Below are 15,156 nucleotides of genomic sequence, written 5' to 3' on the forward strand. Positions count from 1 at the left end.
ATAATTGAAGTTTCTCTTCCCTCATTAAATGGATAGGCTCATTTTAAAGATATCAAACATTTCAGAAAGTATAAAAAAGGAAGTTACAGTAATCTAAAATTCTACCACCTAATGATAACTACTCTTAATATTTAAATGGGCATCTTCCCAGACATCAGTGTGAGCACCCCAACACGTGCTCATTGTCATAATGACGCATGTCACGCCCGCGTTCACACTCTGTAGCGTGGACTTCTTATATGTCAACAAGAAGACATCTACATTACCATTTAACAGCATCCTTTAAAAATTTTACAAGCAAGAAGTCATTTTCTCCTTATTTTCACCACTATGTAATGATGTCAAAGCAGTTCGTTGAAGAAAACGATTAGCTTATAAAAAACTAGTTGATCATTTGGGCTGTTTTTCTACCCATTCCTCATTTTAGAAATTCTATAAACAGTATTAAAATACTGTGTCCAAGTTGTGGTTCTAAACCACAGAGAGATAAAATGTTTAGTTTTCAAAGGACAAGAAAAAATGGGGGAATGGTTAGGGATTGTTGATATTTTTTTGTTCTGTGGGAATGAAAAGTTGAAGTTGAGATTTAACTCATTTTATATAATATATAGTTGGGAGTTACATGTAAATATAATAAAAATAAAATGTTTTGTCTTATTTTAATTATCTTAGTTTCCTGACTTTGATTCTCACTGTTAAGCGGTAGTAGGAAGAGGGAAAAGCCAAAAGTAATTACAAATCATTGGAAAGCAGTGTCCTGGGGACAGTCCCCTGGACAGGATGTGCCATGCAGGAGTCTAGGAGCCCCCATTCACAACATTCAAGAGCAACCTCTGGAGCTCCTCCTCCAGAGTTCAACTCCACACACCCAGTCCTTCGCTTCTCTCCATTATGCATATGTATAGAAGGTTCCTGACTGGCTGGGTGCTGGCTGGCTGGATTGATTGATTCAGTTCATTTATCAGCTCACTCTTTCATTCCACATTTGTACTGCTATTACTTTGAAATGCCTTCCTTGCCTTGACTGGATTATAGAGAAAAAATTCTCAATTATTTTTTTGGCTTTGTTCCCTCACATGCCTGTCTCAGAAGCCATCTCTTTGATAATGTTTTCCCTTATTCTCCCAGTGTTTTAGCTCTGGTCTCTGGCCTCAATATCATTTTATGTATTTTTTAACTTAAGACTTTACAACTTAAGTAATAGTCTTGTCTCTTGAATAGGTTACAAATTATGAGAAAACAGGAATTATGTTTTATTCATCTTTGTAGCTCCCAGTGTGTATATATCACAAGGAAATATCTAAGGAAATCTATCATGTTGAAGCTGAACATTTCTTTCTTCTCTTCTCTTCTTTTTCTCTCTCTCCCGTTCCCTCCCTCCTTCGCTCTTTCTCTTTCCCTTTCCTTCTTTCCTTTCTTCCTTCCCCTCCCCTTTCCCCCTCTCCCCTCCTTTGTCTCCCCTCCCCTCCCTTTCTTCCTTCTCCCTTTTCCTCCCACGAACTAAGTATGAGTATTTTGCTGCAAGGTTTCAGGCAGACTTTTTAAAGGATACAAAAGAAACAGCTTCATAAAGTGTTTCTAGACCATCTTGGAAGGAAAAAAAATGAGCCAAAATCTTTGTAAACAAGAGAGTAATAATAGTGTTTGAGGACCAATGGGTACATGTTGAAGGAAGTCAAAATAAAGGAACAATCACCCCAGAGCAGAGTTAGGCAGAGAAGCCCTTCATGAAGAAGATTAGTAATTAGTTGGGCACTGGATCTTCTTTTACAAAAGTGAGAAAGAATGTAAGCAATAGAAGATATGGAGACTGGCAGTAATTTACTTGTTGCATGGTGAAGATGAAAGTAGTCACATAGGGAGAGCGGAGCATCTCCAAGGCAGGCTTCGGCTGGCTGACCCAACAGAGGCTTCCCTCTGTTGGCATTAGCTCAGGTGTTCTCTCATGTTCTAGTCCCCACACATCATGGGTCCAGAAGCACTTGTTAATGCCCTGGAGTTGGTTTAGACCAAGGAGATTGACTACCCCAACCAAAGTCACAAGAAATGAAAGTGGAAATTAGTTAACTACTTGTTATTTTACAATGTGAACTAGAATGCTTTGTCAAGACCAGTGGATTCAGTCTGATATGCAGAAGGATCCTTGGTGTGAATAGTGTTACTATGGATGGTTTTTATTTTTTTCTCAGAGCTGATTTATATTAAAATTTTTGTCACGTATTCCTTTTCCTAAAACAAAAGGAAATAAAAACAACAAAATTGATTTTTTAATGGAAATAGTATGTATTGATTTTATGGTATAGCTCTCAGAGTTTTGGGGTAATTTTTTTGGATGAATGTATCTTATATATACATACACATATGTTTGTATGTATGTGTTAATATTCCATTCTCCATTTTTCTTATGAAGACATTTCATTAATATTTTAGTTTGGAAGAGGTTCATTTTATACTTTTGGCATTTTTCACATTTCCTCATTAGGATTTTTATGGTTTTCCTCCAGAAGATATTTAATGAAATTCATCAAAACTAATTTTTGTTTAATTAAGATATGTTTATTATAATACTGAAGCAAATATGTGGTGTCTTCTATTTGATTTTACCCTGGAGCAGAATCACTCTTCCCTTGGTTGGATACCTGTCAGCATTATGTGTTCATTTGTAATACCTGATGAATGACAGAGAGAAACAAAGAAACTCTTATTTTTTATCCAGGAAATCTATACCTTTGGAAGAATATTGGGACAAGGGAGCTTTGGAATGGTCATCGAAGCTATAGACAAGGAAACAGAAACTAAGTGGGCAATTAAAAAAGTGAACAAAGAAAAGGTAAGTCTTGTTAGCAGCATCGTACTCTTTCTCTCTCTCTCTTTTTTCTCTCTGTCAAATTTTGAGGGCAGGGGGAGTTAGGAGGTTATATAGTGCAGGGCTAAGTGTAGAATATCACTGCCCATCATTTCTTTTGGTATGTATATACATATAATCGAAACAAAACAACAATAAAACAAAAGAAAAACATTTTATTTTTACAATAACTAACATTTATTAGTTTGTGGGAGAGATGCTTTATGTCCATTTTCTAGTTGATGTCCCTGGAAAGGAGATTTCATTTTTATCATGCTAATAACATCAAAGGATCAACATAATTTTGAAGGAAATATGAAAAAGCATATTAAAATTTTCAATAATTCTGTGAGGTGATAGAGACCTTTTGTAGCTAATTTATAGAAACAGTCCAAGAAACAGATGTAGTTTGAGGCCAAATTACGTATCACTTAAAATTGGACAAAGGAAAGGGGCATGCTTTAATCTTATTATGCAAATAAGTTGCATGCTATCTTTTGAAAAAGAAACTTTTCAAGGAAACATAGGAAAAAACATAAAATAACTGTAACTTTTATATTGAGGTAAGCAGTAATGAAATTCGTATGTGAAATCTATGTCTCCTCGTTATTTAAGGCTGGAAGGTCTGCCGTGAAGTTACTTGAACAGGAGGTGAACATCCTAAAAAGTGTGAAGCACCAACACATCATACATCTGGAACAAGTATTTGAGACGCCTAAGGTAAAGCTTTATGAGGTGCTGCATTTTGAAAATTGTTATTAATACAAAATGAACATCATTCCTTTGAGAAGTAATCTCTTTAGGACACAGACTCATGCCAAGGACATAAGCAACTATCACTGGAGAATGATGAGAGCATTCTGGAGGACTTTTTATTCTTGATTGTACAATTAGGTGTCTGATGGTTAAATTGGTGTCTTTAGTGATGTTTCTGGTGGCAGGTTGAAAACAAAAGTTTAAAATTGAAACAACTTCAGATATAACTCAGTAGTGATTAGAGCTTCCTTCAAAGTAGCCTTCCTTTTGCTTTGATCCTTGGCTCTCCATTAGGGTCTCTTGGAATATTGTCATCATTTTGCAAGGTTAGCTTCCCAGTAGAGTTGTCATAGGCACATTTGGCACTATGTAGAAGATATTTTTTATCTTACCAACATGTTTAATCTTCCTTCTTTCCTAGATGTTATCATTCTTGTGTTTTGGTGGTTATAATTTTCAGTTAGAATTGTTCTAGAGCCTGGCTCTTTGCTATTCTGCCTCCAGGTTTTTTAGAGCCTGTGGGCTTGGATGTTTCTCTGTTTGGAGGCAGTATGATATAGTGGTTAGGCAGGTGGACTCTGGGGTCAGATTGCCTGTACATTTTAATCCTTGCTCCACCACTTATTAGCTATGAGACCATGGGCAAGTTGCTCAGTTTCTCTATACCTAAGTTTCCTCATCTGTAGTGCTTGATTCATGAGGAGTGGTGGTAACTGTTAAAAGACCACAGTTATCTTTTGTGGGAGCAGTATATGGCAATGATGCCAAAAGGCTTCTCTACTTTTTCAATCAATAAAAGAAGTTGTAGCTTCTTTTATCCTCAAATCTTCTTAGGATAGTTTGGCTCTTTATCATCAGTGTTAACCAATTTGATTATGTTGTGCTTTCGTATAGTTATCTTCATGTTTCTTGTGCCTGGGGTCCATGGAGCTTCTTGGATCTGTGAGTTTATGGTTTTCATCAAATTTAGGAACTTTTTGACCCTTATTTCTTTGAATATTTTTCCTGCCTTCTCCCACTTTTGGGGATTCCAAGTACACAAGAGATCTCTTGATATTGTCCAAAACATACTGATGCTGTATTCATTTTTTCCAATCTTTTTCTCTCTCTTTGTTTAATTTAGCATAGTTTCTATTGTGATATCTTCAGATTCAGTAATCTCTTTTTCTGTAACATTGTGTGTGCTGTTTATCTCGTCCAATGGAAATTTGATTTGGATCATTTTTATGTCTTCCATTTTTCTACTTAATATGCTCACTATTTCCTCCTCCTTCTTAAATATAGTTGTAATAACTTTTAATGTCCTTTTCTATTAATTCTACCATGTGTGCCAGTTCTAGATCAGCTTTAATTGATTGATTTTTCCCTCTTCATTATGGGTTATGTTTTCCTGCTTCTTTTTATGCCTGTTAATTTTTGATTGGATGCTGGCTATTTTTTGATATTCTTAGTATTCTTGAGCTTTATTCTAGGACATAGTTAAGTTATTTGGAAATAGTTTGATACTTTTGAAGCTTACTTTAAGCTTTGTTAGGTGGTGCCAGAGCAGTTTTTGGTCCAGGGCTAATTTTTCCCCTTAATGAGGTTAGATCCTTTTGAGTACTCTACCTGATGCCCCATGAATTATGAGATTTCCCAGTCTGGCTGATGGGAATATAAACTCTTCCTGGCCACATGTAAGCTCCAGGGATTATTTCTTCTGTTCTTTTTGCATAGTTCTGTTCCCAATTTTGGTTAGTTCCTTCATATATATGCGCTAATTGGTGCTTTGCTGAAGGGTTGAGGGGGTCCATCTGCAAATCAATGGAGCTTTCTCAGTGCACAGCTCTCTCTTCTTCGGTGCTCCTCCCTGTGACTTTCCATTGTCTTGGCCTTCCTGGTCTCCCAGTGCCATCTCAGCTCATGTAGACTGCTGGACTCTGCTTGGTTTCCTTCTCCCTTCTCTGTGGCCTGGAAACTCTCTCTAGACAGCAAGCTAGGTTGCTCATGGGATTTACCCCAGCGGTTCCCCCATCTCAGGGATCACTGCCCTATGTTGCCTGGTATCTAGTGTCTGAAAGTTATTTTATATATTTTGTCCATTTCTGAAATTGTTTCAGGAGGGAGGGTAAGTCTGGTCTGTTACTTCATCTGGGGCATGAGTAGGAGCCCAAATCTAGAATAATTTGAAGGCAAAGGAAACCATCATCTGTGATTTTCTTTTTTATGTATTGTTTGCCCTGATTCACATAGATCAGGTCTGCCTTTCTACCTCCCCAACTCACACAAATACCTAGACCTTCCACTGAAGCCATCTTAAGGATTAATGGAAATTGTCACCTGACTGGTTAGGCCAAGGTAGTAATACTGATCATCCAGTTTGACTATGTTATGGTTTCTTATGAGTCCAAGTGTTCTCCAGGTCTACATAAGTTTTCTAAAAATTATAGAAAGACTTGTAGAAAATTCTAGTTGATATAACTTTTATCAACTTACATATTTTAAATTGACATCAGTTTAAACTGTAAGCACTGCTAATGTAACTTTGCCCTCCAAATAGTACGCTTACCATTTCATTTCATGATCCCTACAGTGCTGTCAATGGGAAAAAAATATAACCTAGTTCAAAAGCTTATTCATGTGCTAGATTTTGCAGAATTCTGAAGTTACTTTTGAAATTCTAAAGCGTCCTGAGGTTTAGTGAATCAGAATTTTGACTATAGGAAGAAAGACCGTTGTTAGCCTTCTCCTCCTGTTTTCATGCTTGCTGACTGAAAACAGAAGTTGTACACAGAAGTGATGGGAATAGAATAGGATCAGATCCAAGAATCTTAAAAACAACAATGGCAATATCGTGGCATAGGTTAGAATGGAGACATGGAGGGTAGTCTGTGTCTGAAGAGCAGTAGGTATGAAAAAGATGTGCATTTTAGTTGACTGTGAACCTTTTTGACTCAATGTGACTTGGCTGTTGGAATACCTCAAGTGATCCTAATACATATCTACTGGAACAGCAAATATGAAAGAGACAATTCACCTGTGGCTTTTTACCACTTATACCAGTTAGTCACTAAGTCCCACTGTGTCTCCCTCCGAGGTATTTTTCACACCTTTTCCTTCCCCCCTTCTTGTCTCCATTCAGTGCCTCATATCCACCCTTGTATAAACAGGGGTCAGCCTACTACAGCAAGTGAACCAACAGGTTTTTTATGGCCTGTAAGCTGTTTTTTACATTTTTAAATGGTTGGAAACATGTGAAAGAGTAATATTTCATGACATGTGGAAATTATATGAAACTTAAATTTCAAAGTTCATAAATAAAGTTTTGTGGTATTGTTTAGGGATACCTTCATGCTATAATAGCAAAGTTGAGTGGTTGCAGAAGAGATTGCATGGCCCGCAAAGCCGAAAATATTTGCTGTCTGGATCTGGCCTTTACAGAAAAAAGTTTGCTGAGCCCTGCTCTAAACTACTGTTGGAGTGTTCATTTAGAAATGCACAATTGATGTTAGCACATATCTTTCTCCCCACTCCAGACATCAGCTTAAGGATCGTCAGTGACTCCTTTCTGCATATGGGGGGAAAATCCAGATTCCTTTGTGTGACATCCCAGACTCTTTACAATCTGGCTCCAACCTCTTTTTTCTGGCCTCCCCCCTCACCACTCCACTCTTCTCTGACTTACCAAACTCCCGATTCTAGTAACACTGAGATATTGATGATTCTTTTTGTTTGTTTGTTTTGTTTTGTTTTTTTGTGGGAGAGGGGTTAGATAATTAAGTTTATTTATTTATTTTCCAGTGGAGGTACTGGGAATTGAACCCAGGACCTTATGCATGCTAAACACACACTCCACCACTGAGCTATACCTTCCCCCCAATATTAGCTATTCCTTAACTGCCAGTACTGTTTCAAGCTGGGAAGTCTTTGAAAATGCCATGTGCTCTGCCTGTTCTTGCCCACATTCTCTACCTACAAATCCTCCTCAGGCATCCAGGGCTGCCTGTAATGTCGCCTCCTCAGCGAGCATGCTTCAGGCAGAGGCTCCCCTCCTTGGTAGCCTCGTGGCATTCTGGGCATTCCTCTTCTCTTAGTACGTATCACCTGGTATTATAATTGTGACTATATTCTGAGCTCCTTGAGGGTGAAGACTATGTTCCTCTCATATCCTGCATAGTATCTTGTACGTAACAAGATTAAATTAAAATTAAAATTAAAACCATATTTTTACTATATATATACAGTATGTAACATTTCAAAGATCCCAAACTAAAACTCTGTGTTGTCTCTCTCTCGCTTTAAACATATAATGTCAGAAAATGTACCTTGTGATGGAGCTTTGTGAGGATGGAGAACTCAAAGAAATTCTGGATAGGAAAGGCCATTTCTCAGAGAATGAGACAAAGTGGATCATTCGGAGTCTCGCCTCTGCTATAGCCTATCTTCACAATAAGGGTAAGAGGAGGACCGTCCAGCTCCTTGACTCTGTGAATGCACATGTCTCTTTTGTTTAAGAGTAATTGTATTCAGGATTCATAGTCACGGAAATAATGCCTCCTAATATATATTTGGAAGATTTTATTTTAAAAATTAAAAGTTTTTCTTTTTAACTTTGTAAATATATTTTAATTAGAAACAAGGCAGGTATACAATTACATTGTATACAAACAAGGATGACATTATGAACATTTCTGTCCAACAGTTGGAAAATAAGCTTAAGTATCAAAGCAGAAGTAGAAAAATCAATAATAAAAGTGAAATTTCTAAAAGTACTTATATCTTAATAAGAACATTAAAAATCTATATATTCTAGGCATTTAAATTTTTTTTAGACTTAATTATTAGAACAGTTTTAGATTCAAAGCAAAACTGAGCAGAAGTTACAGAGATTTCCCAGATACCTTCTGCCCGCACCTGCACATCCTCCCCCATGATCAGCAGCCCCCACCAGAGCAGTAGGTTAGTTACAATCGATGAACCTACACTGACACGTCATCATTACCCAAAATCCGTAGTCTGCGTCAGGGTTCACTCGTGGTGTTGTACATTCTGTGGGTTTGGATAAATGTGTAACAACACGTATCCACCACTATAATATCATACAGAATCATTTCACTACTTTAAAATCCACATTTGAATATCATTCTAATTATTTGAATTGCTTTACTGTTCTCTGGTGTTGCTGCTGCTGTTTTTCCTCACACTCCTCCTTTTTTTCCTTCAACGTTAGTTTGGCTCACATGTAACTTTAGAAACATCTCATTTTACAGACAAGAAAAGACTTTGTTTCAGAAAGGTGAAGTGACATGGTTAGGTGTAGTAGAGCTGGTCCTGGGACCTGGGGATTCGTTTAGCAGATATTTCCTGAGCAGCTCCTGCATTGTGTCTAGTCCCAGAGTTACAGATTAAAAGACAGGGCCCCTGCCCCTCAGGGAAATTATCGGAGATTGAGTACCGAAAACAAACTGTAATGTGATGTGGTCATTTCTCTTGTGGAGAACTGTATAAAGTGCAGGGAGCAAAGGCGTATGAAGTGCCTCATTTGATGTGGAAAGTCAGGGAAGAATTCACAGAGGAAGCAAAACTTGAATCGAGGAACACAAACTCTGACAAAAAAGGGAGGCCTTTCCAGGCAGAGGGCAACAATTCTTGCAAGGACAGGAAAGCAGAGGTTTAATACTACGCTAATGTCAATTCTCCCACATTAAGCTATAAATTCAGTATAGTTCCAAACAAAATCTTAACAGAATTTTTCACAGAACTTGATAGAACTATCCTGAAATGAGTGAGAATAGTAAAGAAAATGATGGAAAAGAGGAATGATGGAGGCAGCAGAGAGACTTGGCCTGCCAAGAGTGAAGACATATTATAAAATTATATTAATTAAAATTGTGTAGTATCTATGTAAGAAGAGATAAACAGAGCAATAGAAACAAGAACAATCCCCAAAACACAGGCTGGGACTGTGTAAGGGAACCGTAAATGGTTAGGTATTGTTGCCAGTCCAGGGCTCATTTGACTGCATGTCTTTAGAAATTATGCATATAACTTTTTAAATTTAGGGAAATTGCTGCTATGGATGATGAACTGTATCAGTCACTTGCAAAGGGAGGATTTGGTACATGAAAGTATTTGCATGTACATAAAAATCCTACCTGAGCTCCGACATGTGCAACTAGAGATTTTGTATTTCAAGGATTTTGGGGTTTTAACATAGAAAGAGAAAGAAAGTGGTACTGAAGTTGTAGAAAAATATACTGAAATAAGTGTAGTTTGTATACAGGTAGCCACGTTGCATATGTTAAGCATTTATATTGGCCATGACATATGCATAGAAGTGAAGAAGTCATCCTTTATTTGAGGACCTGGAGACATACGAAATGGTCCTGGGCTTGTAACGACGTGTCCCCCTCCTCTTGGGAATGCCTAACCTTGGACAGGAGCCTCTTCCACCCTCACCAGACCACTGGTCACGAAGGGCAGCCAGTTGGAGTAGCAAATGTTTGGGGAGAGGTGAGGGAGCAAAGATAATGGCTCTTTGAGGTTAGAAATGTGGAGAAAAGGGATTTAAATATAAGGGAATGGAACTGGGCACAATTACACCTGGCACTCCTCAAATTTTTTAGCAGTGGATGTTAATTGGTCAAATATATTTCTTTGTTCTATATGTGTCCCCTCTATTTTTTCATTATTCATTTCATTTGATTTTTTATTTATTTTCTTGGTAGATATAGTGCATAGAGATCTAAAACTGGAAAACATAATGGTTAAAAGCAGCTTTATTGATGGTAATGATGAAATGAACTTAAACATAAAGGTAAGATATTAGAAATGGTGGTAAATATTTGCCTATAAACAGTTTGATAGCAAAGTGGCAAAGTACATCCTCTTTTTAGATACTCTGGGAAGCTTTTAAACAGCCAAAAATAAGTGGCTTGTGCTAAAAAAATTAAAATTTCACCAAAAGAGGTTGTAACTGACAAGAATAATTTTACAAGTTAGGTGCTGCTATTGAAGTTTTTAAGTACATATTCACTTGAATAGTTCTAAATCATTAGTTAATAGCAAACAAACAGATGCTCTGAATTCTAATTAATTTCAAAATTATGCCTGGTAATTGGATGTGAATGTGTTACAGATTTAGAAAAAAACGCACCTTGGCTGTGCTTTTGATACTAAATTAATGCTAAAGTCTGTATTTCTCATTGAAAAATTTCCTGGGTATTAATATTTATGTCCTAAGCACAATTAATGTGTCAGGTATTTATTCTTGAGGATTTTATTCAAATTAAGCATCCCTTAAGTGTCAAATAAATGATAAGATATATTATTTATTACTTAGCACTTTAATAGTGGCTGCTTTCAAAATATGTGAATGTGTTAATTTGGGAATAAAATGTTATCTGTGAATAACTCAGTCTGTTGCAGTTATAACACAAATAGATTTAACGCATTGCTGTTTTATCCAAGTAAATGTTCATAAATATTTCCATTGTACACTCTATGAGGGCAGGATTTCTATATGTCTTAATCCTTGTTGGTACCTGGAGTTGTGCCTGAAACATAGTATATGCTCAATTAATATTTGGTGCATGAAGGAATAAATGCTCTCCAAAGAACTGAAATGGATCATGAAAGCTTTTGTATATTTGGTATTTGAATAGATTTTCTGTGGAGAAAAACGTGTATCATGATGCTCCAAGTAGGATCATTGTGAGCACTCCTGGAGAAATTTACCAAACTCTTTAGAAAAATAGTGATATCACATGTTGATAGGAACATTTTCTTACTCCATAAGGCACAGGAAACTTTGTATTCAGTGAGTGTGGACTAAGAGCCTATCTTTGGTTGTATGATCAATAAATGTGTTTTTCTGCTTTCAGCCCAAGGCTGTTCCAACTTGGGAGACAAGACCAAGGGCACACACTGAATATTTAATAACCAGATGTTTAATGACCAAGATTTAGAACCGAGCAGAAAGACTGCAGTTGCAGCAGTAGGCCTCCTGTGTATTTGTAGTTATATTGTGGTTTTTTTTTTCCCTGTTAATTTGCTTCTCGCAGTTTTAAATAGTGTAGTAATTGTTTTAATTAGTATACTTTAGAAACACAAAGGAAATAATAGTAAAGGAAAGATAGCATTTACTGGAGATAATGTTTTATAAATAATTATAAGAGGGGGGAGTTTCTGTGAGTGCAGATAATGATTTGCATTTGTAACAGTGCTTTAAACTGGAACGTAGCTAGAGCATCAGAAAAATAGATGATAAATGCACTACGGCCAGAATGTATTTTACAATGAAAGAACTTTTTAGAAATAACTTTTTTACTCGAAGAAAAGTTAAATGCCTTCTTGCAAGATGCAACTTCCTCTGTGGAATTGGTGAATTTAATTAGAAGGTATGAAAGATTCAGAACCGTGGGTGTTTTCTCAGGATTTGAGAAACCAAACTTCTCTTTACCAAGTTTCTTCTTCACAGAGAGGAAGGGTTGTGGAGGGAGTGCAAGGTCCTTATTAGTAATACAAGTAAAGCCTCTCCATCCTGAAGAATCCCCGAATTCAATGCAATACAGTGTGGTGAAAATCGTATTTGCAGAATGAGTGAGCTCTGGGACCTAAAACAGTCCTCTGACTGTCTGAGTTTCTTCTGGTAGGTGACTGATTTCGGCTTGGCGGTGAAGAAGCAGGGCAGGAGTGAAGCCATGCTGCAGACCACCTGTGGGACCCCCATCTATATGGGTAAGTGAGTAGATTTAGAGTGATTTGTTTTTCTATATGAAAAAGTAGAACAACTAATGTCGATGAAAACTGGAGCAATTTGGTTTTGCATCATGACTTAATGGCCCTGCTCAAGCTACCTTTTCTTAGGTTGCAGCATTTTAGTTGGTAGTATTATTTCTCATAGTTCTTATTTTCAACGGTTACAGTTTTTATTTTTCTCTGAGCTCTTCTTAGAGTTGTTGATGTCTCTTAGGTAACCATACACCCAAACTTAAATATTGTTTTGTTAATTCATGCTAAAATCGTGTGCGTGTTTTGCTTCTTTCCGTTTTTATCCAATTTCATTGCCATCAAGTAGTTTTTCAGAAAGAATACTAATTAAATATATTTTGTAAACAGTTTCCTATTTTTCTAAATGTGATTTTTAACAGCTTTCCTGAAGTATAATTAAAATATTGCAAAAAATACACCATTCAGTGATTTTTCATGTATTCACAGAGTTGTGTAATATCACCACAATCCAATTTTAGAACAGTTCTACCCCAAAAAGTTGCCTCGTGCCCATTTTTGCCCAATCTCAATCCCATCCAAGCCCCAGGAAACCACTAGTCTTTTTGTCTCTTGATTTACTGTTCCTGGACATTTCATATAAATGGGATCAGACAAGTTGTAGTCTTATAGGTCTGGCTTCTTTCACTTAGCATAGTTTTTGAGGTACATCCTTGTTGTAGCCCATACCTGTAGGCTGTTCCTTTACATTGCTGAGCAGCTGTCCATTGTACGGATGTGTGCCACACTTTCACCTGTTTATTAGCTGATGGGCATGTGGATAGTTTCTAGTTTGAGGCTAATATGAATCATGCTGCTATGAACATTCATATGCAAGTTTTTATGTGGACATATGGTTTCATTTTCCTTAGGTAGCTACCTAGAAGTGAAATTGCTGGGTCATACAGTATTATGTTTAATTTTTTTAAGAAACTGCCAATTTTCTGAAGTAGTTCTAACATTTTACCTTCCCACTAACAATGTATGAGGGGTCCAATTTCTTCACATCCTTGCCTAACGCTCGATATTATCTATCTTTTTAATTATAGCTGTTCTAGTGCTTATGAAGTAGTATTTTCACTGTGGTTTTTAATTTGCATTACTTTAATGACCAACGATGTTGAGCATCTCTTCATGTGCGTATTAGTCATTCATGTATCTTCTCTGGTGAAGTGTCTGTTCAAATCTGTACCTGTTGAGATGATCATATTTTTTTCTCTTTAAATTTATTAATGAAATAGTTACATAAATAGATTTTAAAAGCGTTGAACCATCCTTGTAGTTTTGGATTAAACCTCACTTGGTTTAATATACTGCTGTGTTCAGTTTGTCCCCGCTTTATTTAGGAACTTTGAATGTAGCTTTCTTTCTTTTGTGCTACCCTTGTCTTTTTTAATGTTAGGGTTATAGTATCCTCATTTTAAAAATAAAATATTTTTAATCATCTGTTCATTAATTGTTTGATGAAACTTCCCCTTAAAATGTTTCATTCCTGGCACCCTTTGGGGGATAAAGTTTCTATTATATTTTCAATTTATATTAGGTTATTCAAGTTTTTCACATCTTGAATCATTTTGATAATTTATGATTTTCTAGAAAATGATTCATTACATTAAGATTTTAAGTTTTATTGGCATAAAGATACATATTATGTTCACTTGTAATTCTCAAATCTGTGGGTATATCTCCCTATGAATTCCTCATATTTATTAGGGAGCAATATAATGTAATATTAGCAATCTGGCCTCTGACATCACTTGGCTAACTCAGGATTCCAGCTCTGCCGCTTGATTTCTGCTTAACCTTGGGCAAACTGCTTTTGTCACAGTTTCTACTTCTGTATAATAGGGACTATATCTCCCTCTAGCAAAAAATATTTGGGGGCCTACTTTGTGTCAGACACTGGTCTAGGTATTGGGAACACAACAGCGAACAAAACATAAAAATGTTATATTGATACAAATATTAAACAAGGTAAAAATATCTGGTATATTAGAAGTGCTAAGGAAGAAAAATAAAGCAGGGAAAGGGAGAGAATGTGTTTACGATGATAATAATAATATCTTTTTTACTAGGTTGACATGGGAATTAAATGGGAAAATATGCATAAAGTGCTTAGCACCATACCTAGCACTTAGTGCTCAACTTTATTTCTTGTAATAATACTACTCATTTTTCTCTTGATCAAATTTTTTAGTGGTTAAGACAATTTATTGGGCTTTCAAAACACCAGCTCAAGTCTAGTGTTATTTGATTTGCTTTTTCATTAATTTCTGCTTTTATCTTTCTGAATTCCCTCTTTCTGTCTTCTTTTCATTTATTTTTGAAATTCCTAAGCTAAATGCTTATTTATTTTCAGTCTTCTTATTTTCTCATAAATGCATTTAAGGCCATTAATTTTCTTCTGAGTACTTCTTTGACTGTTTCTTTTGCTATACAGTGTTCTTTATTCATTTCTTATTTGTGTATAATTTTAGTTTTAGTCTTCTTCTTTAATCCAAGAAGTTTTAGAGGTGCTTTTAAAATTTTCCAGGTGGTTCAGATGTGTTTGATGCTCATGTGAATGTGTGTTAATTTGTCTAGCCTTTTGGTTTTTTTGTTTAGTTTTCTTCTTTATACTAGGCAATTGTGACTTGAAGGTTTTCAACTTTTAGGAATTTTCACTGTGATTGAACACTGATTAGTTTTTTGCAAATGTTACATTGAATAATTAAAAAGCACGTACAGTTAGCCGTCCGTGTCTGTGGGTTTTGCATCTGCAGTTTCAACCAACCACAGATCGAAAATATTTGAGAAAAAATTTCAAA

At 36.2% G+C, this 15,156-nt stretch overlaps 1 protein-coding gene across 3 annotated transcripts in view; it reads left to right on the top strand.

Moving 5' to 3' along the window:
* STK33 (serine/threonine kinase 33) overlaps nt 1–15,156 on the top strand; it is a 118,540-nt gene that overhangs the window by 64,108 nt on the left and 39,276 nt on the right. For all 3 annotated transcript variants that reach the window (XM_074372440.1, XM_010964901.3, XM_045523781.2), the window contains 5 exons: nt 2,717–2,830; nt 3,461–3,565; nt 7,897–8,035; nt 10,309–10,397; nt 12,235–12,319. In XM_074372440.1, the coding sequence (XP_074228541.1) occupies nt 2,717–2,830; nt 3,461–3,565; nt 7,897–8,035; nt 10,309–10,397; nt 12,235–12,319 (532 nt within the window). The remainder of the gene's footprint in view (nt 1–2,716; nt 2,831–3,460; nt 3,566–7,896; nt 8,036–10,308; nt 10,398–12,234; nt 12,320–15,156) is intronic.

Source organism: Camelus bactrianus, chromosome 10 (assembly GCF_048773025.1).
Source record: "Camelus bactrianus isolate YW-2024 breed Bactrian camel chromosome 10, ASM4877302v1, whole genome shotgun sequence".
NCBI lineage: Eukaryota > Metazoa > Chordata > Mammalia > Artiodactyla > Camelidae > Camelus > Camelus bactrianus.